The 27,407-nt window shown below is 38.5% G+C and overlaps 1 protein-coding gene across 2 annotated transcripts; it reads left to right on the forward strand.

Moving 5' to 3' along the window:
* Positions 1-209: 209 nt before the first annotated feature.
* Positions 210-25,838, forward strand: LOC124185173 (ubiquitin-like protein 3). Of its 2 annotated transcripts, none has more exons than XM_046575651.1 (4): positions 210-613; positions 22,490-22,598; positions 22,867-23,031; positions 24,312-24,512. In XM_046575651.1, the coding sequence occupies exons 1-4, from the start codon at positions 584-586 to the stop codon at positions 24,386-24,388; spliced, it is 381 nt and encodes a 126-aa protein (XP_046431607.1). In that variant the 5' UTR covers positions 210-583; the 3' UTR covers positions 24,389-24,512. The 2 variants fall into 2 exon arrangements, with proteins under 2 accessions (XP_046431607.1, XP_046431608.1); XM_046575652.1 differs by lacking the exon at positions 24,312-24,512 and adding an exon at positions 24,658-25,838 and having other exon boundaries at positions 213-613.
* The last annotated feature ends 1,569 nt before the right edge of the window (positions 25,839-27,407 follow it).

A 27,407-nucleotide genomic window follows, 5' to 3' on the forward strand; every position in this document is an offset into this window, starting at 1 on the left:
TCTCGGGCCATCGCAACAGTCGAACACGGCCCTTAGGCGATAGCGTCGTCTTTGTCGTCTTTGTCAATATGCCTTAATCGCGCAGGTTAGGAAGAGGGGGGGGCGTGTTCGCGGGCGTGACGTCAAGGTGGCTGAGAAGTGTCGGCACCAAGCGGAGGTCAGCCTAACTAATCGAGGAGAGAGATCACGGATCAAGTTTCCCAGGATGCAGTGCGAGGATTGACATCGCCATTTTATGTGTTTGGCTCTGACGCAGGTAGAGTGGAAGTGGTGCGTGGGGTGGTGAGAAAATCTGGCGAAGTATATAACGTTATTCGCAAAATGTTGCTCAAATACTTAATCCCCGACATGAGTAAGTAACGTTAATCGAGAACGGGTTGCGCGGGTGGTGTAATCCGGGTATCAGTATAATCTGGCCGAAATGGTGTAGTGGAGTTGTGCGTGCGTGTGTTTTCATCGAGTGTTTCAACACTAGTTTTAACTGCTGTCACACGCTCTGTTATTCTGTGCTATCGAGTTATTGGTGTTGGCTCATATCACGCGCAGCCTCCGGATTTTATTTACGATTTTCTCATCGGTTACAATGAGTTCGAGAAATATTCCCTCAGACAAGGTGAGTCTCGTCAATTTTTCTTCACCCGACTTTCTTTTCTTTCCTCACCTCACCTTTCCTTTCCACCGCTTTCTCTCTCCCTCCCTCTTTCTCTCTCTCTCTCTCTCTCTTTCCTCTTTCTCGCTCTATTCTTTCGTCGGTTTCTGTTTTTTTTCTTTATAGCTTTTTTCTCTACCCGTTCGTAATACGTCTACCGCACCCTTCTTCGATTCCATCTCGCCTCCTTGTTTCCCCCCGACCTAGTTAGCCACCCAGTCATCTTCACTTCTGTCGCTTCCCTTAATATTTTATCACCTTTATATACCGTACGACATGTCGTGCGAACTTGACATCCAGGTTCCTCGCTGGTATAACTTCGATTAATAATCATACCGTCTTTGCCCCGCGTTATACCGTCGCAATTATCGCAAATAATTCACAACAATTATATCACCTACACGGAATTTATACATACTCACTTAACGACGAAGCGTCGATCTATACCCTCAGAAATTATGCATTGTTCTATTAAAATATTGGACGGTGTGTCGATGATTGTTTCATTGTCAAACAAAAGCCAACGTGCGAAACGTTGTATCATACTCGATGGGTATCTTATTCATTTAAACCGCAGGAATCGCTTTCTGCTGGAAGTTGGCCTTTTCCATTTAAATCGAAGAGAGAAATCGCTTTGGGGAAAGGAGCGACATAAAAATATAGACCAAGAAAACTGAAAACACCGTTCACTAGGAACGTCGCGACATTGTTCCGTAGACGAATTTCAGATATTTGATAATCCATTTTATTCGCGAGCGTTTTTGCGGAGCTAGGTTTTTCTTTCTTTTTCGTGTACGTACATGTGTTTTAAGGTACGTAAATCAGCAGTGTACAGGCAGCGGTTACCCGTGAAACTGTGCTTAGAGACAATGAAAAAAGAAAAAAAAAGAAAAAAATAGTATCCATTTATTCGGTGAAAGTCATCGAGGAATTATAAATAAATATTATAATACATCTGCGTGAACCGATAGTCGGTCCTTAAAAGGAAAAAAGAAAAATAATGATGATTTTTTTGCTACGTGATACGTGGTAGAGAAACCACGAGTAGATGTGTCTTTTCTTTTTCTCCTGCCTTTTTTTTTTTTATTATTTTGCTGTACGGTATTACACTAATATAAAATAGAAAGCTGGGATCCCGCAGCTATCTATCGCTATAATTAGTTACACGTTAAATCGTGTGCATACTTGCTCTGATGAAAACAAATTCTCTGTGAATTGACGAGCAGGTAGTTTTGATTTTTAAGTAAAATGTGTTATTGCAACGTTACACGTTTTTGGCAAAAATCCGTTGCGTCGCAACTTCAGAACCGTCTGCAGTTCAGTAAATCGGAATATTCAAACTAACTAAGTTACTAACTTGAACTTGAACATCACCACGGAAAGTGATTCCACCATTCCGCGTTGAATATAGATTTGATTAATCATCGTGCCAAGGAACTTATATATCGTAAATTTCTGCGGCGGCGAACGTTAATCCTGTTTATTTTCATTATCGTAAATTCATTAAGTTACGATCAGATTCGAGTTTACTGCAATAACAACAAATTCGGAAAACCATATCGATAATGAATTATTCATACCGCTTGTTCAAAGGTACGTGCTGTTATTCGATTGAAAAGAACGCTACCGTACAGAGAATAATTTGTTAACCGGATGAACTGTGCGAGAAAAAATGTAAATACCTTCGAAATAAATAATGCGAATAAAAGCTCCTCTTTATTTCCATATCACCGTTCTACTGAATTATTTGTATTCTCATAGAATAAGTTTAAATGTATACATTGAACCGTAACCTTTTGCATTTTTCCCACCATTTAGTCAATTATTCTAACTTATAGACAATTTTTATTTCACGTGAACAACATAATATTGTCACTGCCAAAAACTAGCGGAAAACGTTTCCGCAATGTTGCTAAAAATATGAGAATAGAATAGAATATCTTTTATTATACAATGGTTTGGAGATGGGCCAAAGGGCAATGAGAAGGAAGGAGAGAGAGAGAGAGAGCGTAACAGAAGTCGTATTAATAAGACACGTGTAAGGAAAGCATTCGAGTAGTCCAAGTCTGAAAGTACGAGATAGATCTATACAAATGTCAAAGCCGACCAATAAAAACAGAAAATAAAAAAAGTATAATATGTATAATAATATAAAATAAATTAAAACAATACAAAACAAGAAACAAGCAGAGTACAGCAGAATATAAGAAGTGAGTAGAAGCCGGCAAAATAGATTGTACAGAGTGGTAATGGCTAAAGAATCTGGAAACCGAAACTTGTAATCTTGTTGTTTTCACGGATTTATTATATTATATTTATTGGTGGCATATAGCGATGATTTTTCTTACCTACTTATATATATATGTATATTTGAATTAGAAGCTGGCCGTTTATTATCGGAATTTTAATTCGTAGATTCATGCAAGGGCCATACAGACCTTACGGACTGGCCGTATAATTTTCATCTCTCCCCGTCTAATTACGCTCCAAATTTCAATTAGACATCAAAGCGGAATTGTTGTTGTATTAAACATCCGTGCAATTTCTCAAAACTCGACGATCAATCAGCAATCTAACCGGTTTACGTAGAAGCGCCGCACCGCTAAACTATACCTTACGCAATCTCTGCTCGATTTGTACCTTATATACCGCGATGCCGCCCAGGAACTTTTGTGTGCAGTCGGTATATAAACGTTCGTAATTACGAAATCCTATAGTTAACTCAGCAACAAAAGTCTCGCAATTTGAAAAAACCGTGCTCGTAGTGTTACAACGACGAACGAATTGAAAGAACGATTTGCGGGCCAATTTGAATTTTAGACCATCATCATCATCATCATCATCATCATCATCATCATCATTATCATCAGGGACGATAAATCGATCGGATCGAGTCCCGTTTTACGTGCCACTTAATTATTGCAAAGGCAAAAATTAGAGCTCGTTATTTCGCAGTCTAAGATCAACTCGCAATTTGCGTCATCGACTGATTCGTCTATACGACTATTAATAATCTCGGGAAAATTTTTTCTTCGTAAAGCGACAAAATAGATGGAGATAAATATTTGATGACGCAGAGAACGTGCGGAGACTCCGAATTTTCTTCCCGCAGGATTTAAATCCTCCCCGATTTTATTACACTCCTATATATTTCTTCCTCTCCCAAGTATATAACACAGGTACATGTACGTACATAAGGTTACACCTCGAGGCGAGCAGTCTGCAGGTAACCGAAATTAAGGAAATGAAAGAAGTCAATCTTTCAACCCCGCCAGCGACTTCCTTTTTCCTACGGACGGAGGGAGGCGATAAATTTCCGCGGAGCGGCTCGCAGGGAAAGGAAAGAATTATTTGATCGGTGACGCTCGATACTCGATACGTCGTTTCGACTGATCCAACGGCGTGCTAATCCGCGTGGCCTCTTAAAAAGAAGCCGCATAAAATTCAGAGAGCGGTTCCTTTGCAGGTCAGCTTGCGCGGTTAATTTCAGGAGCAATCATTCCGTGATTAAAAGTCGACCGTCGAGCAACCCGAGCTAAGCTTCGTTGAAGCGAATCTCGGGGCTTCAAGGTAATTGAATAAAAAAACGGAATTAAAAAAAGAGAAGGTTTTCGCACCGAATCGCTTCCGGGTCGCGGAAATGGCTTTTAAATTCACACGCTGAGAATAACAAATCTTACTTCGCTTATAAATTCGTATATTGTATTCGGGTACCGGATTCAACGACGATACGATCTCCACTTTCATGAAAATATTATTTAATAGAAATTATTTGGTATCTTTACTTGCATTTTGTACCGTATGAAACGAAAATTTATTCATTAGGATTAGGAATATTTGAGTCGGTATAATGAAATGAATTATATTCATTACGGACTGTCAATTTAATATTTGGTCCGTTTTGCCTTGTTATATTATTATGTACGTTGAATTCACAGAATTATATAATTCACCTAGTTTCAATAAACGTTCATTGTTTCAAGTAAATTACATTTCGTTCCACTAAATTTACGATTCATTTCCTATGAAATGTTACGTTAACAAACTGCAATTATAATTCGTTTCTCAATTTTTTCATTCCTAATTGTACCAAATAATTTATTATCCCGTAGTTACGATTAGCGAAAAAAATACTATTCGTAAAATAAAATAAGCCTCCTTATTTTAAAATTTATAACATTTTGTGAAATTAAATAAATATGAATTATTATATACTATTTCGTAGTTACGATGCGAAAATATTTCGCCATCGTGCAGCCTTGGTTCGAAGTGTACTATAAGTCACGTGAAATCAAGTAAAATAATAAATTTCAATGGTCAACTATTTCTCGAAATCTAACGAATTTATTTTCTCAGTGAAACAGCGACGATTGCAGCTTCGTTAACGGAGTTTAGATTAACATCCGCAGTATCGCGGGTACTGTTGTCTATAACCCAGCTACAATAACGTGAGAGAAAGTCGCCTCCTATTTCCTAGCGGAGGCTAATCGTCGGTTGTTGTTCTCTTCTTATTGTGAAATCTAAATTCACTTTTGGCGCCCGGTTGATTACACGATAAGTTTCAGGGGCCGGAAGTGACGAGTCTCTCGATTTATTATTCCACGCGTGTAAAGACACGCATATGTATATCTCCCTCTCTCTCTCTCTCTCTGTATATATATCGTGTACATACCGGCGGTTCCAGACACGTGAGGTCGAATTTCTGTAAAAGCGAGAGCATTCGAGGGGGAAAAAAAAAACGTGCAGGTACCTTATACTCGACGACGGGGCGGCGTTCCCGTAAACAGAGACTCGTCGCTTTAATTTTCTTAATTGCGTGACTTCGGGACGAGGCAAGAAACGCCCGCACCGGCTAGCCGAGTTTAAATGAGGAGACCCGAGGACTCCGGAGAGAAAGAGAGAAAGAGAAAAGAGTCACTCGACTTATCCGCTAGACTACAATTAGCTGCGTCTACTCTCGTTGTTGCCTTTTACGCTTTTTGTTACTCGGTTATCTCGATGCTCTCTTTCTTTTTTTTTTTTTTTTTCTCTCATTCTTCCCCTATTTTCTCTTCTACCGCAGATTTTCTCCTTCGCAATGTTGCCGTTGTTGTTCTATCCTCCTTCAACTCTATGCGCGTATACATATGTTGCATAATACCGTTCTGCATAATATACACAACAAACATGTCAAGCTGGACCACGAGATCAACAATATTAGTTGGTTGAATAAATTCATACGAATATCCGTGGTCGTCGTCTGCATACGACGAAAAGATATGGCGGAATACAAGAAACCAATAGCCTCGGTCGGTGGTTTTTATCGCACCTATACGCATCTTTGATCGAGACCACGCTTCGATTACGCGTTACTTATGTACACGTATAATAAATACGTATACCTATTGGAAAATATTTCCAATAACGCGCGCGACGGTGATAACTTTTCCACACTCTGTATTATCACTCGTCGTACCATTGAGAAACAATTTTACTCCACGTTTCTCATCAGATCTCTCTTACAATTAGTTTAACGCATTCTCGAAATATTCATATATCTGCGTGTAATTTGGTTTGATTGAAACTCGTAAACACGAACAATAATACCGTTAATAATAATAAGTGCGTAATACAAAGAAAAAATAAATGAATAAATATCGAAAAAAAAGAAAAATAAAAAATTCTCAACAGATGGGCGAGGCGTTAATTAATATTATTATTGTGTCAACTCGTTTCATTAAAGTTTCAATTATAAACTCTCCCCCGTTCTGGTTCAGGCGGCTGTACGTAATTCCGAGACACACGTCATAAACAAACTTGTTGAGCAGATCGCGTTAATACATGCGTATTGAATTACGTTCGCTCGATTCGAGGCAGCATTTATGCTATCTAAACGCATGTATATGTATATACATATATGCGAATATATGTGTGCGTATGTACGTATGGCAAACACCATAATGAAATCCGCAATGACGGAAAAGAGGAGAAGAATGTCATCAATCTCTGTACGAGCTGCTGGTGCTGCTGCTGCCCTCCTCGTAAAAATACCGTTCACGTATCCGCCGTGACATGTGTATTATACGATTAAGATCTATTGTTTCCCGTTAGAATCGGCAAAACAGCGTGAAATCGTTCAATTGTGATTCACTGAACGGATGATGGGCGGATGGATAAGGCCTTTGAAACAAGGGCTACGTATACGTTATCACTTTGAAAAAAACAAATCAACATCGTCAGCGAATTATTGTTATTATTTATTTTGTAGTATTCTATATGTAATATTTCTACACGATATAAAGATTGACGTTGCGTTCTTTATTCGCCTTCGTTTCGGTCGATGTACATGCGTCGTTAATTTTATTTTAACCGTTCTCGACCGCTTCCTTTTTCCGCCTTCAGCGACTGTAACAATTACTTTATATTTTTCTAATCATCGACGAATTCCGTGTACCTACTTAATTTTCCTTGTAATTTCCATTCCTTACTTCAAGGTAAATATTATAGCGTTGTGAAATATATATATATATATTTTTTTTTACCCCCCACCCCCCCCGGCATTAGCGTATAATGTAGAACTTTTATTGTGTTGTACCAACAGAGCGAGAGAGAAGGAATAGAGTTTCGGTTACGAAATTTTCACCCGAGTCGACTGCTAATTAGATGTGTGTATACAAGTAGGCAGGCACGGTTTAATGCCATAAACTTAGAGTAGACTAAAAATGGCTCCATATATACGCGAGCGTGATGAAATTTTCAACACCACCTCGAACTGCAGTCCTCCTCCTTCTCCTCCCTCTCGTGAAGCCTATCTCGGAAATCAGGATTGCGAAAACGGGGATCGTCGTCGCTGTTCGTTACAAATTTACACGCGCAAATGTACGTCTAACAAAGCAATTCCACCGTACGTCTGTAATAACAACGCGCAACGCAACGCGACGCGATTGACTCTCTCGGTATGTACGTACATTGCATACATATATGCATGCCGATAAACTGCAGGAAGAAAGAAGACAATGGAACGTTTATCCTCCTTGACTTTTTGTATCACGTGCGTAAGAAAAAGGGAAAAAACGCCGTATCCCGCAGATCGCATAGGATATCGCCGATGTACGAGGTTGATATCGTTTTAAAAAAAAACTCAACCATTTCAAGAAGGCTAACCATTGCACGGAAAGTGTGATAAGGAAATGTAGGAAGACACGGTTTACGTGAAAAATGTCTACGCGTATAGTACATGATACATTGTAATCCCAACTGTATTGCATACGTTTTTACACTTGTTCACATTTAACGAAATCTCATCATTCAGTTTTACTGTTTATTATATACATATACATATAATAGGTATTTGGACGGTGTACGCAATTATTTAATTATCAGACAAAGTTACACGTTCAAACTTTCATAAAATGTCGATTTTCGACAATTGATTTTGGCAATTGAATACATGTGGTTAAGTTTTCAAAATATGAATACATATGCCTTAGTATGATATTACCGAATTTTAAACATTCCTGCAATTGTGAAATAATGATTTTTTTCATGTGTTAATAATCACAATAACGCTTCTAACCTCAGTCCCATGCAGCTGGTTAAACTTCTCTAAATTATCATGAGGCTAAAGTTAGCGACCCTATCGTGATGATTAACGGTTCGGACAAACCGTTGTTTCGCAATTGCGGTAATTAAAAAATAAAAATTCAGTGAATCGTAATAAGGCAGAAACATTGGGAAAGAAATCACAATTTTCCTTATTTTACAATGACTTTGAAGAAACTACGTTCTTGAGATATAAGTATGGTTCCTTTTATTACGGTTTAGTGAATTTTAGACAATTCCAAAATCGCAAAATAAAGGTTTTTCCTGAGCACGAATCGTTACGACAACCTTACCAACTTGAATACGATGAAAACACGAGCTTCAAAGTCACTATAAACTTGAAAAATAGTAATTTTTCATTACTTTAACGTGACTAACTTCTCGTAAGCCTCGTAAAATATCGCTAGGTATATACACCGGTCTCATATATAGTATATACGGATCGACCTGCAGTGCAGCATGCGTGTTTTGCGTTCATCCTCGCGCGGAGATCCCGAAACTCCGCGACAGTACGGTGAAAGTTTTCAGTTTTAATATAACAGGCGCGTTATACGTGTGTACATATACGTACAGAACACACATCGACTAGATGCATGTACAACTCTATAACTGTATGATACCTACACCTACATCTGTATTGCGTATACGGTAGATACGAAACGAACGCTAATGGCGTGACGTAGGACTGCGCAGTTTATCTGTATAATATTATAAATATTCCATTATACGGTATACATGCTTAGGGTGTTTCGAAACATAAAATTTTACAGGAAACCGTCGCCGGGTACGACTTGTAAATCTCGAAATGAATATTACCGACTTTCTCACATTTTCAAAATTGATATGCGGTAAATATGTCTACGAAATTCTGCAAGGTATCATTTTTCATCGTCGCTTTATCATTTCTTTTTCCCATACGTTGAATCGAACAATCATTTATCTATAAAAAATCGACGTCAGTCGAGAGTGTATCTGTCGACACTTGACTCGGGAAAAAGTTTGGTTCGTTCATTCGAACAAAGTTTATTCAATCGTGAATGAAATTTTCATTGAATTGGTATGTAAAAAAAAAGAAAGAAAGAAAACTTTTCTCGATTATTCAGGGAGTGTTTTTCCAACATTTATCTCAAAATCTTACACGGATTTAAAAACGAACTTTATTCCGTTGAAATAATTCTCTCTTCTCGGAGGGTAAAGAAAAAATAAATCTACGCACACACGTATGTTTGTTTGGTTTTATGTATTATTACACATTCGTACGAGTGCGAGAAGAATAACCTAACGTATAACCTGAAAATTGTAACTTTCGGTTAAACCCCAGTGCGAAGTTTACGAGTTGCCTGAGCGAGTGTATACGTACTACACGCACCTATAAATTACGTACAGATACTTTTTGTCCTCGAAAGGCAAAAGTCCCTGTACCCCGCGTAAGAAAGAAAAGAGAAAAGAAAATTCCCTGATCTCTACCCTCGGTAATATTCGGTTTCACCCGGCGTACGTATAACAATATTCCATGATAAAAAAAAAAATGGGTCACGCATCTCCGCGGAAGTAAAACAAAACATCGCGGTGTAAACGGGGAATAATAAATTCCGAAATTCTATCCTCCTCGCATCCCCGTATCGAACGCGATCCGAAATTCGATTCTCTCCGTGTCTGTATACAAGTCTGCAATCAGACAGATTCCCGAATCCCATATAAAAAAAAGAAATAAATAATAGAATAAAATAAAAACAAAGAAACGAACAAATCCCCGCTCGGCAGATTCGCTCTCATCGACAGGAACGAATAAGAACCGAGATCCGGTGTCTAGAGGTGAGAAGCGAGGTAGAGTCGGATTCGGCATCTTTCTTCCGGTGCTGCCCTCTTTCTCTCACATCCCTCGTCAGCGGCCGGGTACCGAATGGCGAATGACAAGGTTATCCTCATCGCCTCACCATCAGCCTCAGCCTCCGCGGTCCGGAGTCTCGCTGCCTCCTCTTCGGCCAGACGACCCAACGAACGAAGCGCGCCGCATGCGGCTCAGAAAGAGCGAGAGAGAGAGAGGGAGGGAGAGGGAGAGAGGAAGAGGGAGAAATGTGGGGCGGGAGGGGGAGGAGGCATCAGCGAGTTACTCCCCGTAGACCGATCGATCGATCCCTCGCCCTGTAGGACTCGAGAGAGTCCCGACTGTTCCCGGCACCCGCGCACTGAATGGACGTCGACGACGACGACGCTCCCTCTACACGTACATCTACTACTAGGCAGGCACCACGGGTATACCTATACTACATATGTATAACTACACACACGCCTATGCCTGCATACGTAGGTGTACGTATGCATACGCGCGCACCCCTGTAGAGGAGCTCCTCTCTCGCTGATAGATGCGAAAGCAAGGAAGGACGGAGATGCGAGGGGTGTACGCCCGACCTCGAATCCTCCCACCTCCTACTACGCCGAAACCCCCGCGTATATCCACCCCCGCAATATCGCGTCCGTTGCTGCATGTACGTTGTACGCATGGGGTATTAATGCCTGGTTGCACTGGATTAACGCCGGATTAACGGATGTGTGCGTTCGGATTACGTGCCCCTGAACTTTTATAGATTTAAAATATGTTTTTTTTTTCGTTTCGCATACTTTCTTCACACCGTCTTTTCAAATTTACTCGCAATATATCGAATCGCTTGTATCAGATCAGTTTTTTTTTTTTTTTTTTTTTTTAATGGATATGTTATCGTAACTTTTAACGATTTGCGATGTTAATAATAAGGGTAAGTTTTTGCGAATTGAGAAAAGGAATTACTTTCGTTCTGGATTTCTTTACTTTCTGTTTTTGAATTACATTGTACACTGTACGTTTATAGTATTGTATATGACTCGACGCGAGGATTTTTAATTAAATTCAATTTCAACAATTGATCATTATTTCTGTAAGCGATAATATATTCGTGTGATGTTGTTAATTGATAAAAATATTTTCATTTCCGCCTTTAAATCGTGATGTATACGGTATAAAGGAACTTTTCCTAGATTGAAAAAAAAATGTTTTCTCTTTTACCTCGTCTCAACAATTTTTCATGCATTATCCGCTCCATTAGTTCGTTTTTAAAAATTTTCGGTGCATTTACTCGGAAACATTCTTCACTCGTTAATTTTTTTTCTCATCGTGTACACCCGGGCTTTTATATTATATCTATGTAGAACATCGGTGTTATGAGGTATATTCTGAAAAAGTTAGGCTTCGCAAAGTGCTGTTAAAAATGTATTATATGTATATTATATAGGTAGGTGGTATACATGTATTGTAAACGATTTGTATAAAACTGCCGAATTTTCTGCAAATCTGCATTTGTACATCATCATCTTCGTCATATATACATATATACACACGTTGCGATGAATAATTTTTCTCAGAATATACCTCGTGCGAAAAGTTGGCTTGAAACGCGAATACGAGATCGGGATAGGAAATATAAAGGCGAGTTGCCAAATGAGCTTCTTCGTTAGCAAAGCAGACCGACCTTGAGGCGTGACGTAGGTGCACAGAAGTAATCTCTGATCTCGGTGAGATACGAAACTTTCTCTGGTATATTGTAATAATACAGGTCGCAATGCGATTGCACGCAGTCGCCGTTTTTTACGTACAGTAGAACCTTGCTAATTCGAAATATGCCATGGACCGAATATAACAATAGATTTTCGCGTGAGAACGAGTATAAATGATTGTACTTATTTTCCGCCATTAACAAATGGACTTGTATGTTTTCACATCACACAAATGAGTCAAACGACGACTAAAAGTACAATTATATATTATATTACCTACTTAGGAAAAACAGGAGGGCATAACAAAAGTAAAGTTTGACTTTAGTAGACGCAGGCTTGTATCGGGAGTTGAAAAGAGGAGATATTTTTGTCTGTCGCAGACGAGACGAGATCGAATGTTGTACGTACCGGCACAATATCCTCCGCAAGTATATACGCGACTAGTTTTTAAATAATTTCCGTATCATACTGACATGACGGCGGATGTGTTTTGTAATTTGTAAAGCACGATACTTAACTCCGTACTATTTTTCGTTCGTCTACCTGCAGGCAATGCTTTATATGTAATATTAATAACATATTTCGACGTTACGTACTTGCGTCGGATAAATTTCATCAGGAAACAACTCGCGCACTGCAGATTCGTTCCTTGTACAATATTGTATAACTATACATTCGGATTGCACATAACACGCTGCACTCGATATGATGCAAATCTCTCGGGAGAATCGCTCGCTTGTTCGTTCATTCGTGCTCCATTCCTCCGAAGAACCGATAATCGAGGATTTAGAACAAAGTGGATATACGTATAGGTCGGTACGAGAATTTAGTCGGTTGCCGGAGAAAGAAGGAGGGGGAGGGATTCCGTTCAACTAGGTCAGCAAAGTGATTTCAGGAGCAGCAGCAGCAGCAGCTTGCAGAGTTGCGGCTTGCACTTTTTTTCCCTTATATCACTCGCTTCGGATGCAGCAAGCAGCCTTGACCCTCGTTTCGTTGGACCAGCTTTTCTCTCCCTTCGACCCGGCCAATATTGATTCGACATGTCAGTTGTATGTACGCCGATAAAAATCTTTGAACTCTTCGAATAAATCTCTACGGGGCATTCCGCGTCAAATTTGCAACCCATGTACCTCACCCCCTTCGATTTTGATAATTTATTAGTTTCACGTTGCAACCAGCCCAAAACGGTCTCGGAATTTTTAAAAAAAATTTTTTTTTTAACCACCAGTGATATGTTACACAAAAATGTGAAAAAATCAAATGAGCCCGATCTTTCACACGTAACCTAGAACGCTTGTATTTTGACAGAATCTTTCTTTCGACCTAAAAAAAAACTTTTCAGGCGGTGCCACGGTGGAAAATCGCTGATTATTTTTTTCTGAAACACCCTAACGCAGTACATTTACACTGTACGTACCATCGCAGTCTGTAAATTATATGTGTACCGACCAATCCAATTAAACTATTAAATACAGTTCATATATTATCGAGTTCCGATGCACTTCCGTGGCTTCGACATCATATATATATATATACATATACAGATATACGGAGTGCATGCATATACCTATGTACCGCTATATATAATGATACCTGTATATATATATATATATATACACACTCGAGTTACGTAAGCCTTTTGCTTTCTCCCGCATCTAGAGACACTGCAGCAATATTTTCACCATTAAGATCATGTGTCGCCCATTTCCGGCCAGCGAAGATAATCATCGAAAATATACACTTACAAGGCGATCTTGTTGTTTGTTATACAAAACAGGCGGCTGTAATCTCGTTCTCACCTTTTTACACTCGAACGCGTTGTTTCTTCATGTATCGTAATCATTATTATTATTATTATTGTTGTTGTTTTAATTAGCATTTTCTTTCCCTTCCATGTTTTCACATAGCTGCTGCGTGATTCGTTGCATTTATACTTTATTCGAATAGTAACGCAGCGAGCGGCAGGATCGAAAGTACATCATGCGTCTGCACTTGCATTATGCCAATCGAGAAGGATTCGCGCATATATCGGCACACGCGTGACCATCGTCTTATGTACGTATACACATGTACATATGTAACGCCTGATAATGTCCGGAACTTTAATTAATTCGGAATTTAATTATTCTCGAACCTCGCGCATATTATGCGCCTGTGTAACGTACAAAGGGAAGAAATTCTCAACTTTAATTTACATCGGAATACGACGTGCGGCCATTACTACCGGAGACCCATGGCTGTCTTGTCTTCTCCCTCCTCCTCCTCCTTCGCTCGAAGAGCATGCACACTTGCCTCCTTGCAAAAGTCTCTTTCTCTTTCCGAACAGCGACGACCGGTATCGAGCTTTTCTCCCCCCCAAGTCCAGCCTCTTCTTCTTTCCACCCCGCATCCACCCGATCGCCATGCTCTACGTTCGAACATCCTGTCTGTAGATAAATCCTCCGGCGAATCTTTGCACTCGGAAGTCACGTATCGCCGTCCGTCGCGTCGTCTTTTCTCGCCTTCCAGCTTGTACCATGAAAATTCACATCGCGTATAGGCGCAGCGCAGGAATCTGCTTAGACGTTCACACACGACAGACACACACACATACACCGTATATGGGTATTTACTAATATCTGCAGGAGGTTGCGTTATACATTATACATATAACACAACTACTCGAGCACCGTGTGCATTTCATATACTGCGGTATGCGAACGTATACCTGGAGTGAAAAACAAATAATTTTTTTCATCTCCAAGTAAGCGATCGCCATTGGATTGGACGTCAAATTTATGTAGCATTTACATTACGCAAATAAAGGTTACTCGATTCTACGCCGTACGTGTATGTAGTATAATATACTATACCTATATTCGAATGAGTGAGAATTTATTCGATATCAATTAATTATCTTACGTGTAATCTCTGATGCACGAAAAATTAATCGTTTTCTTGGATTGGATAAATTTTCTATTTCAGTTTATCGACACCCGTCGTGTGGGCGGTTTAAATAAGCACTGTACGTTTGTGTATACGTATACGTATGCCGTTGGTATGCTTAATAGCATCAGTAGGAGGATGATAAAAATAAGACGTCTGCTATTTAACCCGTGGGGTCAGTTCATAATTGGACTAATTGTCACCACCATCACTGCGACGTGCGGTCTTCAACTAACAATAAGATGAAAATTAATACTGTCAAGATACTTTGTCGAGACACGTTATTGTACTCTAGATGTGAATGCACTGTTGGATACACGTGTTTATAGTTAGATATATGTGTCCAGGGTTCCTCGTGCAGACTTATCTGGACAGATTAGAAAACTGGAAAAAGTCGAAAAATTTTCAGGAAAGTTTGGAATTTCTTACATGCAAGCTACACAGTGGCTCCCCTATTTTAGGGGAAGTACTCTACTTTGTTGTTTCCCTATAAGCACTCTAAAACTGAAACTTGCCCCTAAATGTACCCTTAAGCAGTTAATTTTCTCCTTAAACCCACCTAAGTATTTTTTCCAGTCAGTTACTTTTTTTTTCATAACTTGAAATTAACTGAAAAAGCCAATTCCATTCTTTAGAACAATGTTTATACTTTCAATTTAACGTAGGAACAAAAGAATACAAATTTTTATACTGACAGGGAATTGCTTTTTCCTACAATACGAAGAAAATTTGGAATGCGATCGAAAAAAATTCAATACGACCAAAATAAGGGACACCGTAACGTGTTTCTAATTTTCCTCTATTTGGTCACTACTATAAAAAAAATATTTGATCTCTAATACTCGGCTATTTTCACAAAACTTTCCCCTAAAATAAGTTGGCTTTAACACTGTGAATCCTGTAAGTATATGTATAATATAAAGGTTGTACTCGTTATACATTTTTTAAACTTTGCGCCTTAGGTATTGCTTTATCGTGCGAATTATAAATATCTTTTACAACGGCGATGACGACGGGAACGTTAAATAAAAATGAACATTTTTATAGCAGCCCTGGATGCGGTTATCGGAGTTCCTGTTATTTTATCGTTTATAAACGTGCAACATATCAGTTTTACCAATGATACAACAGACGGTTGGTCATCGAATGTCGCTGAACGCTCGATGCGATGTTCTCGCACCAAACGGAGGTGGAAACAGCTGAAATAACCTCCGGAGGCTCGAGACGTGCTCAACAAAAAATTTTGGAATTTCAATCAGCTGTTGCAGTTTCTGCGTTTCCTATCGAGCGCTTGCTTAGTCGTGTGATAATTGTATCGTCGCTAAGAAAGTGAATCTCGTACACTGAGAGAAGGGTTTATTTACAGTTAAAAACGTTCATTTTAATATGGCGAAATGGATCATTCGTTTGTAATTAGCAAATTTATGTATAGGTTGAGCTAAATATTGATGAGTCAACTCGTCTATTATTCGACTCAGCTCATATTTGTTGACATATCCAATGTTGTTATTCAAATATTCAATGGTGAAATTATAATTAAGACAATGTGTATAAAGCGACTCGAAGTATAATTTATAATCATAATTCAGCGATTGATCCTGGATTCTACTCGTTTCGGTTCCTAAATTCGTGCCTTGTGTTCAACGGACCGATCGAAATATGTCAAAACAACTCGCAAAACAATGTTTCGTCGTCGTATAGTTAATCATCGGAAAGTTTGAATTGAAAACACCGCGTAAGTGCATCCGTTACGTTAAAATACGTTCGGTCAGAAATTTTCACAGACAAGTCTGGCTAGAATAAATAAATGAATAAGCAAACTAAAAATAAGGTATTTCACATTGCACGATGTTCAGGGAAAATCGTGAAAGGATTTTCGTTGGCAAATAACCAACTTGTACCGAGTATTATCGAGCCTAAATAGTGTGATTCAGGTATTATATGTATTAAATACTAGTGTTTTTCTTCTTCTTGTTCTGATATTTGACAATATTCGTAGTAAAAATAGTTGAAATTTTTATAATTCACGAATCTCGCTAGAATTAAAGTTGATATATGTACTCATGGCCTCCGGTACGTACATCGATAATAATTTTTTGACGTTTCGAAGAGGCCGGAATAACGTCACCGGTCAACTTGGGTGGGTGTCATCGATCATACACGTCATGCCATTTTCTTGCCTCGAGAGTAATGCGCCTACATACCCGCCATACACGTATCTATACATCTTCCCGGCCTGCACCACCACCACCACCACCCCCCACGTTTCCACCACACACCGGTAATTGAAGTATACATATAGAGACGAGTTACTGTTAGTGCCGCACCGCACGTAAGTGTAATATACAACACACGTGGGCAGAGCCGTGCCTCCATCCATCCCTCTGGTATCGTACACCCAACATGCCTGCACCGTATTAGGTACACCGACGTTGTAGGAAATAGAGGCAAAAACGCGGCTAACAGGACTCGGGGATAGTGGAACGCCGCTCTCCGGTAATCTTGGCGTGGGTATGTATGTGTATATATATATATATATATACACGCAGATATGCTGGATATGACTATAAATGTCGGAAGTTCTGCGGCCACTGCTTGCCGGGCGTAAGCCTTGCCTAACCGCTGCCTATGCCGGCTAGAAGAACCGTATGAGAATTAAGAACCGTAAATAACTGGCGCAGGAATAGAAACTACTACTCATCGTCAGGCTTCAGTCCGCCGCACCAGCCTGCGATCTATGGATCTTTGAAGAAATGGGGGGAGAGATGTGAAAAGATCGGAAAACAGTACGCGATAACGATCGATTCTCAAGGACGCGAAGATTTTTTTTTTATTTTCTTTTATTTTACACAACTTTTAACATGTTTGCAAAGTCGAGGTGGGTATAATAATAGAAGAGTCAAAGTTGTAGAAAGTCGTAATATAGACATGGATGGATGTAAAAATGATGACAGATCAGAAAATAGAAGGGTCATAATATATAGAATTCTTAAAATGGAGAAAGTCGAAGTATAAAAAATTCAAACTGTAGAAAGGTCGAAGTATAGAAAGGCGTAGCACAGAAACGTCGGAATGGCTTAACCAGATGTAGCAGAATCTCGACGATTCTGTTTTGTTTTTCTGTACTTTGTTATAACTTTCTAAATTTTATCTTTACTACATTTTGACAATCTGTAATTTGAAAATTGTGTAACACAAATTATCGACTATTTAATACAGTTCGATAATCTGATCCTTCTGTCTCTCAATCTTCCCACATTTTTACCACCACCCTATAGAAACGTCAGAAATATTCTGACGATTTCATGTTTTGGTTTTCTATACTTTATTTATACCTTTCTACATTCCGTAATTCAAATATTCTGTGTAAAATAAATTTTGATTACTCATCACTTCTCTGTGTCTCTCTCTTTCTCTTTTGCCGTCTCGCCTTGCTCGCTTTTCTACGACTTATGTGTAGAAACGCTCGAAATCGCGGTGATTTTTTATGTTTTGTTTTTGTGTAATAAGGTCGTTTTAACGTAAAAAAATTTTTTTTGTCGTCAGCGCACACGTATGACAAACAGAACACAATTTTCTTTATTTCAAGATTTGACTTTGTACATCGTTTGCAGCCCGTTTCTTGCGCAAATACTACGTTCATTGGCAACTAATGGAGTAATGATCCCAGGGTAAAATATCTATACATACATATAATAAAAGCCTGCGACGTGACACGAGAATCCCCAAATTACACATCGCTTGTGCCCTAAATGCCTGCCAATTATCCGTCTGGGTGTACACTCGGTATAATGTTTAGTTTTTACGACCAAAGTTTCGTTACCGTGGGTAAATTTTAAGGTTAATATACACGACTCACCCAAGTGAACGTTGCATGTCGACGCAACCAAAGAAACTACTCGAATTATTTTCCACAATAGGCATTCTCATAGTTTTTAAATCTACGAAATGATTCTTCGATTACTTAATCAAAAAATTTTATCCTTTTAAAACGATTGCAATTAGTATCGAGTCGATATTGTCGATTCTTCGAAAGATATCACTTGAATAAATGTGGATAATTGTTGTATTTTTCTAGCTGTTGATACTGTGATGTTCGGGCTGTATTTTTTCAAATTCTGAAAGTCAAATTAGTCGAGAGAGGTGGCTACACGCCAATTCCGAGACAAAAAGTTTGTCCATCGAAAAAAACAATTGCAAAAATACCCGAACCTGACTAAAAATGAGGGATCGAACCACGTGACGTAAAACGCGTGTAGTTTGATGCGTGTGATAAATTTTTGTTTTCAACATCAAGCTTCAGTAGGTACGTTACATACGAGATTGAAGTCGGTAAGACGTTATCGTAACGGAGCATTCATGGAAAAAGATCACTGTTTTCTTATTTCTACAACGATTTTGAATTAACGAAGATTTCAAAATTTGATAAGCATCGTTCGGTGTACCGTACTATCAAACGATTCCAAAATCGCGAAGTAACGGTTTTTCCTCAGCACGAATCGCTACGATAACGTTACTGACTTCAACACGGTGCTGCGTGTGTGAGGTTACAGTATGATATCTGCACTGCAGAACGGCGGCGCCGTGCCAAGCCGGCCGTGCCGGTGGTCGAGCAAAAGGCATTATTATACACGTTGCGGTGAAGGAAAGACGGCAAAAAAGAAAGTAAATAAAAAAAAAAGGAGAGGAGCTAAGAGAGAGAGAGAGAGAAGGTGAAAGAACGCGGGCGGGGTCTGCGATGAGATGTTCTCAGTTTCTCGTCCGCCGCTTACCATCCGCTCTACCACACGAGGTTCCAACAATGAAACTTGCAGGACTTCGGGAAGGCAACTTGCGTGTTATTACATACCTATAGCTGTACGGCAAAGAGAAGAAGCGAAGAAGCGGAGAAGCTAAGCGAACCGAAGCGAACCGAAGCGAAGCGTCTTGGAAAGGAAGAACCCCAAAAGTGCGATTTTGAATACACGCCCAGCTCCCGGCTTCTTCTCTTCTCTATAATGCTCTCCTCCACCTTCCGACCTTTATTTATTTATTTTTCTTCTCTCTATACCTGAGACCCGACCCACCGACGCCTCAGCTTCTCATTCTTCGCCTCGTTCAAATTACTCCGAAGCGATACTTCATGTCGGCGTAGCATATGGGCCGTCACTGTATGTACATGTACGGTTATTAACGTCACGGTACAATTTTATATATGTAGAGAAAAAATGTTATTCCCATTTGTTTAAAATTAGTACTCGGTTTGAAAAGATTTTACAGTCGCCAAATAGAACGAATTCATTTCGTGGAATCAAGGAATCTGCACGTTTATCAGTACCGTTCGCGGTACGTATCAAAGAAATATTTTTTCACAACGCATCTACCCCGTTGATAAAACGAATCTGAGTCTCGTCGACGTTTCGTTTCTTTGCGATTCTTCGTTACTTTTATACTGCACTACAGGGTCGGAATTTCGTAGCCACCTTATATCCTAACACCAACGGCGTATCAAAATATGCGCACTTGTGAGTTGGGTTGTGCATTATTACTTTTTGTTAATCACGAAAGAGACTGTTTTGCACGATGCACGCGAGTCGACTGTACGCAACATATACTGTACGTCATAAAACTTTCAAACGTTTATTATAGGTGTATTACGATAGTTTACTACGTAGCTGCGGAAGACTAATTATCGCGATACGTGTATAAAACCCCGTCAAAGAGTCGGGGGTGAGTATATTGCGTCACTGTTCCAACGCAGGATTTATACAGCCTATGATAATTTATATTGCACATGGATTATTCTTCGCCCAATGCCAATCAATCAACTTTGTAAGACATTAAGCTTGGCGCTATTGCGAATCATCATTTCTTATGTTAATTATTATTATTTATTATATATATATACACGTAATGTAATGCAATGTAATACGAAAGACGAGGAGTAGGGTTGTAGGCGAGTCTCGAGAGCCAAGGGTGTGTGTGAGACACTAGACTGCAATAAGATCCGGTGTGATATTCGATAGCAAATTGCTATCGCATGATTTAACGCCCTAGAAAATCTTGCAGCGTCGCTTCGCTTCGGTGCAGGACGTGAAAATCGATGACATTACTGTTTATCATCTCGCCTTTCGTATTTGTATACGTTTGAGGCAATAAATCGCGAACCGCAAATCACATAAATTATTATACAGCGCGTCTTTCAGTCTTACTGCCATTTTTCCTATTTATTATTTGCGTATATGTATATAATATCGTGGGATATCTCCGGGAAAAATATGGGCAATGCTTATACGCACCCATTTTCGCATCAGAGGTCTTCGATTTATCTCCCACGCTCTGTATGAGATACGCAGGTCTCGGAGTTTTGTGTAAATCAGTTGTCTGAGAATTTCAATATCGAAGATACTCGCACGGGTTTGAATATTGCAAAAATTGGTGAAAAAGTAGAATGTAGAAAATATTCAGTCCTGCAGCAATTATTTGTTTTTTTTTCAAAAACTAAATTGTTTCGCGAGACGCACTAATCAGATCACCGATAGGTATAAACAAAGTCTCAAGCTTTGTTAATCTTGGATTAGTTTGTTGGTAGTTGTTAGAAAATAAGCTCTATGTATCGTATACGACGAAGTAAAAATTGCAGCAGGATTCTGTTTTTCTTGAAAATAAACTTAATTTTCTTGTCTAGGATAGCATATAAAAGCTTATTTTCGGCAAACATCTGAATATAAACTATATCTAAATATGCTGAGTCGTTTGTTAATTTCAACGAAACTATATTCTTGATCAATAATTTCTGACGGTGATTACATAATAGTGAGTAAAAACGAGTTTCAGAAATCATTTAGCGGAAGAGCCGGATCTACGTGAATGATTTGTTTTATCGTTCTAAGACGTTGCGTTAACAAAAAATGGTGGGTTTTTTTTTTTTTTTTTTCAACCCACCAACGAGCGAGTCCGTGTTTTTATCGTTTACCAAAGTTCACCCATTAAGTAGGTAGATTCAATTAATCGTAAGTGCCGCGGATAGACTGAATACATATTAGATTTAATCGCTATTATACTACTCGTGCCTCTCATGTCATCACATTACACTTGTACTATTTATACCCACGCATGTTCGCTCTACATAAATCGTTGAAACGCCACGACGTTTCAATATTAATTACAATTCCATCCTATAATAATGGGTTTTTTTTTTAATTTCACCGCGGCAAGCACGTGCAGGTAGACGTCATTGAAATTCTCTTGCGCCAAAGTCGTCAATAATTATCATTGCCTCGTGTTAATAGAGGAGTGCGATAAGACGTTTAAACTTTCCTTTCAACCAAGGATCGTAAGTACGTCTCTGACTACTACGGAGTAACTTTAACGTCATGCAGCGGTAGCCCCTATTTGCTTCTGGCTGATGACTATGACGATGATGACGATGATGACGATGATTATGCCAGAATATCTGGATGTGCCCGCTGTACGCACATATGCCTAGTTTGTCCTGGTTTCTGCCCTGGTAACCTGGTTAGCTATACTATAGCAAGGCTATTTAGAGCGCGTATTAGCGAAGTCAAGGTAAGAATCACTCGCTCTGGCGTTACAAGGTTCCCCGCGTATCTTACCGCTATCGTTGACCCTCTTATTTTTCGACAATCTTCGAAATCACGGATCGGTGTAACGACGCACAAACTCCACGGCGGAACACGTGTAATATAAATTTCACCGCCTTTCGCATCGTCGATTGAAAACTTCACACATTTGTGTAATACACGTGCCTTGTACACTGCAGTCGCTATTTATAATATTTTCAATTTTTTACTTTTGTTACAGATAAACCTACGCCTAATACTTGTCAGCGGTAAAACAAAAGAGTTCCTATTTAGTCCGAGCGATTCTGCTGGTGACATAGCACACCATGTGTTTGAAAACTGGCCCGAAGGTGAGAAATTTTTACACATGACACACATTTCTAGCCCGCATGAATACAGATCGATGAATTTTTATTCTCTTTTTTTTTCTCGTCCCTTTCTCTCTCTCACTCTCTGTATCCGTACGCAAGAGGTCGAAGATAAGTTTCGTAAAAAAAAAGTCGTCCGGAACGGTGAAAGCAATTTGAATATACGGTAATTTTAATCAACGGTATATACCGTGTCAGCGTAGTATAGGTAGAAGATAAAGCGAAAAACTCAACGATGGATTGATTTCAGATTGGGCGGAAGAAGCGGTCGCGAAGGCGGAAATTTTACGACTAATTTACCAGGGTCGTTTTCTACACAGCAACGTTACCTTAGGTGCGCTCGGTCTCCCCTTCGGTAAAACAATAGTAATGCATCTTGTCCCACGCGAGAACCTCCCCGAGCCTAATTCTCAAGGTGAGTTTAATCGATGTGATTAATGATTCAATTACTCCTTATCGATATTTTTGTTACGATTGTACAAGTATTAATTGACGGTAATATTGTACCTGTGGAAGGTGAGTGTACCAATCATTGACCTTTTTTGGTTTAATCTGTTTGATCCTTAGTTATGTGTGTACCAAAAAAATGTATTTACAGTGTCTAAACTCGCTAGCAATTGGTCTTGGTAACCGAGAAATTCATAATTTGCGCCGTCAGCTTATAATTTTGGAAAATAAAAAATAAAAGGTTCGATAATTGGGTCTAGACGTGTCGGTAACTGGTACACTTACCTTAGGTATACTTGATAAAATACATTTAATGAAAATACACGTATAAGTTACGAAAGAAATAATGTTATATCTGCAACGGTGAATTCAACCGAGAATATCTTGTTTCTTTTTCAATTCACGGTCGTTCGCGGTTTGTGATGCTGTCGCTCCTGTTGGTCATGCTCTGATGATCAATGCGCTCAACGATTGCATAATTTAGTCCGAATGCCTCCGTGTCCTGTCTAGGACAATGTCGTATTTCTAATTAAATTGACAATTGTGCAAAATACGTGAATGTCATGATCGTTTCCTACCCCCATCCCCTTCTCCATCCTTTCAGGCATTCTTCCTAACGGCGAATACATGTTCGTACAACAAGACGATGTTGATATAAGCTATAACGAAGATAGATAACCAAGTTCTTATCGCGATAAATAGGCAAAAGTAAGTTCTCTTCGATTCATCGCTTTCCCTACGTTAGGTGTATTCCATTGAAATTCCAACTTGCAACGTATCTTGGACTTTTTCTCCTATCTGTATCTTTTTCTTTTTCTCTTTCCCTTTAATCTTTGTCAGTCGCACTTGGCGAGATATTTCAAAAGTCTCAAAGTATATGTTGACACAACATCTACTCATTACTCGTATTTCGTATTTCGGGTTCAAATTATATATGCGAAACACCGCGAGATTGTAAAACTGCACGGATATCGTTATCCTTGAAAATTCTTTTGCTGCGTAATTGATGCGTTGATATGGAAGTTTCCACGTGTTTCACCACTTGTAATTATCACGATACATACGGTACACATTGGCAGTAATTGATGATTCTAAACTTTCACTCTCCTATCGTGCAACAACGTCTTACTTCGTAAACATGTGTATGTATATTTTTTCCTTCCTTCCTTCTCGACAAGCGTAATACCCGGTGCAACTAATCATTTCCACACATCACGTGCTGCTTCACCTTACTCAATGTATTCGTAGGTCTTCAGCCGCATCGAAAAGCGGACAGCCCGCTGTTAGACGGCCATGAAATCACGAGTTATACAAGTCTATTGTAATGCCTGTAACGTACAATAATCTACTTTTGATCGAGGACAATCTCACTGTTTTTCATACATTATTATAAATTCACGTTTTGTATTCCTTTATACCTTCAATAATAAAGAAAGCCCTCCAAGTTTACACGAATTGAACTGCGTTTGAACGTGAAGTTAATCAGAGTTGTAATTATTATTGTATATTTGTGTATATCATAGTTATAATATTATCGTATGCGTAAGTTATATTATACGCCCAGCAGTGGTTGAATAAAATGCTTCTGTTACAGACCAGAGACAAAAGAGTAAAGGCGGCGGAAGCAGTTGCTGCTCAGCCTCCTGTTGCATACTTTAAATATTGGCTACCCTGGATATAAGGGCTGCTTGAAGCGAGCCGACGCTACATCCAGGCTGGGCCATGGTTTCTAAGGTTTTATGCTGATGTATAATTGTTAGTGGCTGAGTTCGCAAGCAGCGTAGTGTAGTAAGAATGGTTACACGCAACGATTGTTAATGATTTTAATGAAATATAATCAACCTTTTATTTACCGCTATAAGGAAAGAAAGAAAGAAAGAAACAAAAAAAAAAAAAAGAACAGATACGGTGTTTGTGTAAATTACAATTTGGTATTATTGTTTCATTTTATTTCTTAACAGTCTCAATTGTGTAACTGGAGCAAGACGATCTTCGCTATGAATTTTCTCACACTCGCCGGTATCGCTACGTTTAAAATAAAATTTACCAGCCAGAGTTAAAGCCGAACCGTAATCTGTGCCGACTCAATTTTACCATTTGTATAAGCAGGATTCAGAAAAGGTGGTAATAACAGAAGCGGAGGGTGGTCATATTAATTGCTTACGCAAAACCCAACCCCGAGTCAAGATTACATCAAGTATTTTGAGCCGACGCTACTGTGCTTTGAAGCTCAACCACTATCTTACACCACCGCAGCGTTTAAATTTCATAGACGGAGAATAAGTGTGCGAATGATATATATAATGATTAACTCGAGTGACTGTTTATGTTTGAGCAAATGCGAAAGGGAGTAAAAAATTTATGTTGTGATAATGCAGGTAGTGAATATATTATTATATATACATACTATTATTAAAATTATATATTATATATACATATATGGATATATATAATATGTTCTCATGTATTTGTGTATGTATATATATATATTATATACACGCGTGTGAAAGCAAGGTGAAAAAGAGAAATATATATGTACATAAATATATGTATACGTATGAAAAACAGTATGAGAAGAGTTGACCCAGAGTTGAAACTCTCATACCATAGACTTTATTATCACAAATTTAAAATAATAATAATATTATTAATAATAACGATAATATTACGACGCCACTTTGAGAGTTTAGTATCCACAATTTAAGATTACGAGACAACCTTGGATCTCTACTTAACGGTAGTTTTGACGGAACGGGATAACGAGGTTAAAAGAAAGAAAAAAAAAGAAAAAAAGTGATGGAAAAATAAACCGGAATAAAAAATTAAAATTGTCAAACAAAATCAAATATATTCTCTGTTTGCTCCTGCCCTTACACGAAGATCGTTAAAGGGCCCTTAGTCTAACTCCTAGATCCGATGACCCAGTGCTACGGGTTCAAACCCACACATAAATAGAATAATTATTATAGTTAGGTCCAACGAAACCGTAATAATATGTTGTAGCCCTATTCTATACATACTCTACCTATACTAACTGTACTGTACTGTATTACGATTCTTAAACGATACATAACAATGTGTATATATATATATTGTCTTCTTGTGTAGTGAGAAAAGAGAGAGAGAAAAAAAAAAAAAAACGTGTCGCGACACAAAGGAAAATTCATCAAAATTTCACGATTATGGACAGCATTGTTTCATATCAAAACTCAGTCCAGTCGTCATCCTTTATTTAAATTCATTACATACGCCGTATCATATGTATTACACCCTATAATAATTAGTACCCGTTGAATTTAGAAACTACCGCCACTGCACCATGACCTATCTATTGATTTACATTAAACGCTCAACACTAATCGCTCATAATTTTATGAAATTTAATTATGTAAAGAGATATTCAAGTACACTCCAGCTTTACATAAGAAAAATGTGTAAATCGAAAGTTTGAAATATCGACATTCTTCGTCGCATGTATGTTGAACAAAAATTAACTTTATGTACTAAAGAAAGAAAGAAAGAAAGAAAAAAAAAAAAAAACATAATCGAGATGAATTAATATTAAACAACAAAATTTAGCAGTCTCATCGCATATGGAATAAGTACAGAGTTTGTAACCGAAATGCTATATAACGTTGTTAAAGTGTCGTAGTGTTTAATTAACGAGTTATCTCAATTACCTGACTAATCGTTTATTGATCAGTTTGTTAGTCAAATATCTTACGGATCGTATCCATTCCCGAATTGTTCAGATCGAAACGCTTTCCTATAATACCGTATTCAACGTTACGTGTGTAATTGTTTGAAAAATGGAATCCTTTCGAAGGATTCAATTAGTTTTTGCTTCGAACACAAAGGTCCAGTGCAGTTCTTCATAGAGCACAATCGTGCAGTTATCAATTATTTTTTTAATTAAATTCAATGATTGTGACTTATGAACGACTCGGCTACAAACCCTGGCTACAATTATTACATTGGTTCTACAAGACTCGTAGAGTAGTCTGACACATGCGTGGTCACCACCCTGTGTTCACGACAGTTATTTATTTAGTCTGAATTTCGTTCGTTTTATTATTGTATTGAATTCTTCTTTTTCTTCGTTCATGTTTTTATTGCTTCTTCCTGTTAAATTCTTAATAATTGCAGCTGCTCAAGAATTAGATCAATTGATGCTCATTGTATTTTATTTATTCCGCATAATTTCTTTGATGCTCAAAGTAAACTTTGCCAATCCTGTAACAGTTATCGATATAAATTGAATCTAATTTTTTTTTTTATTTATTTCTGTCGTGTCGCTTTACTTAAAACACCTATATAATTCATTGCTCCGGTAAATTACCTAAG

This window comes from Neodiprion fabricii, chromosome 6, assembly GCF_021155785.1.
Source record: "Neodiprion fabricii isolate iyNeoFabr1 chromosome 6, iyNeoFabr1.1, whole genome shotgun sequence".
Classification (NCBI taxonomy): domain Eukaryota; kingdom Metazoa; phylum Arthropoda; class Insecta; order Hymenoptera; family Diprionidae; genus Neodiprion; species Neodiprion fabricii.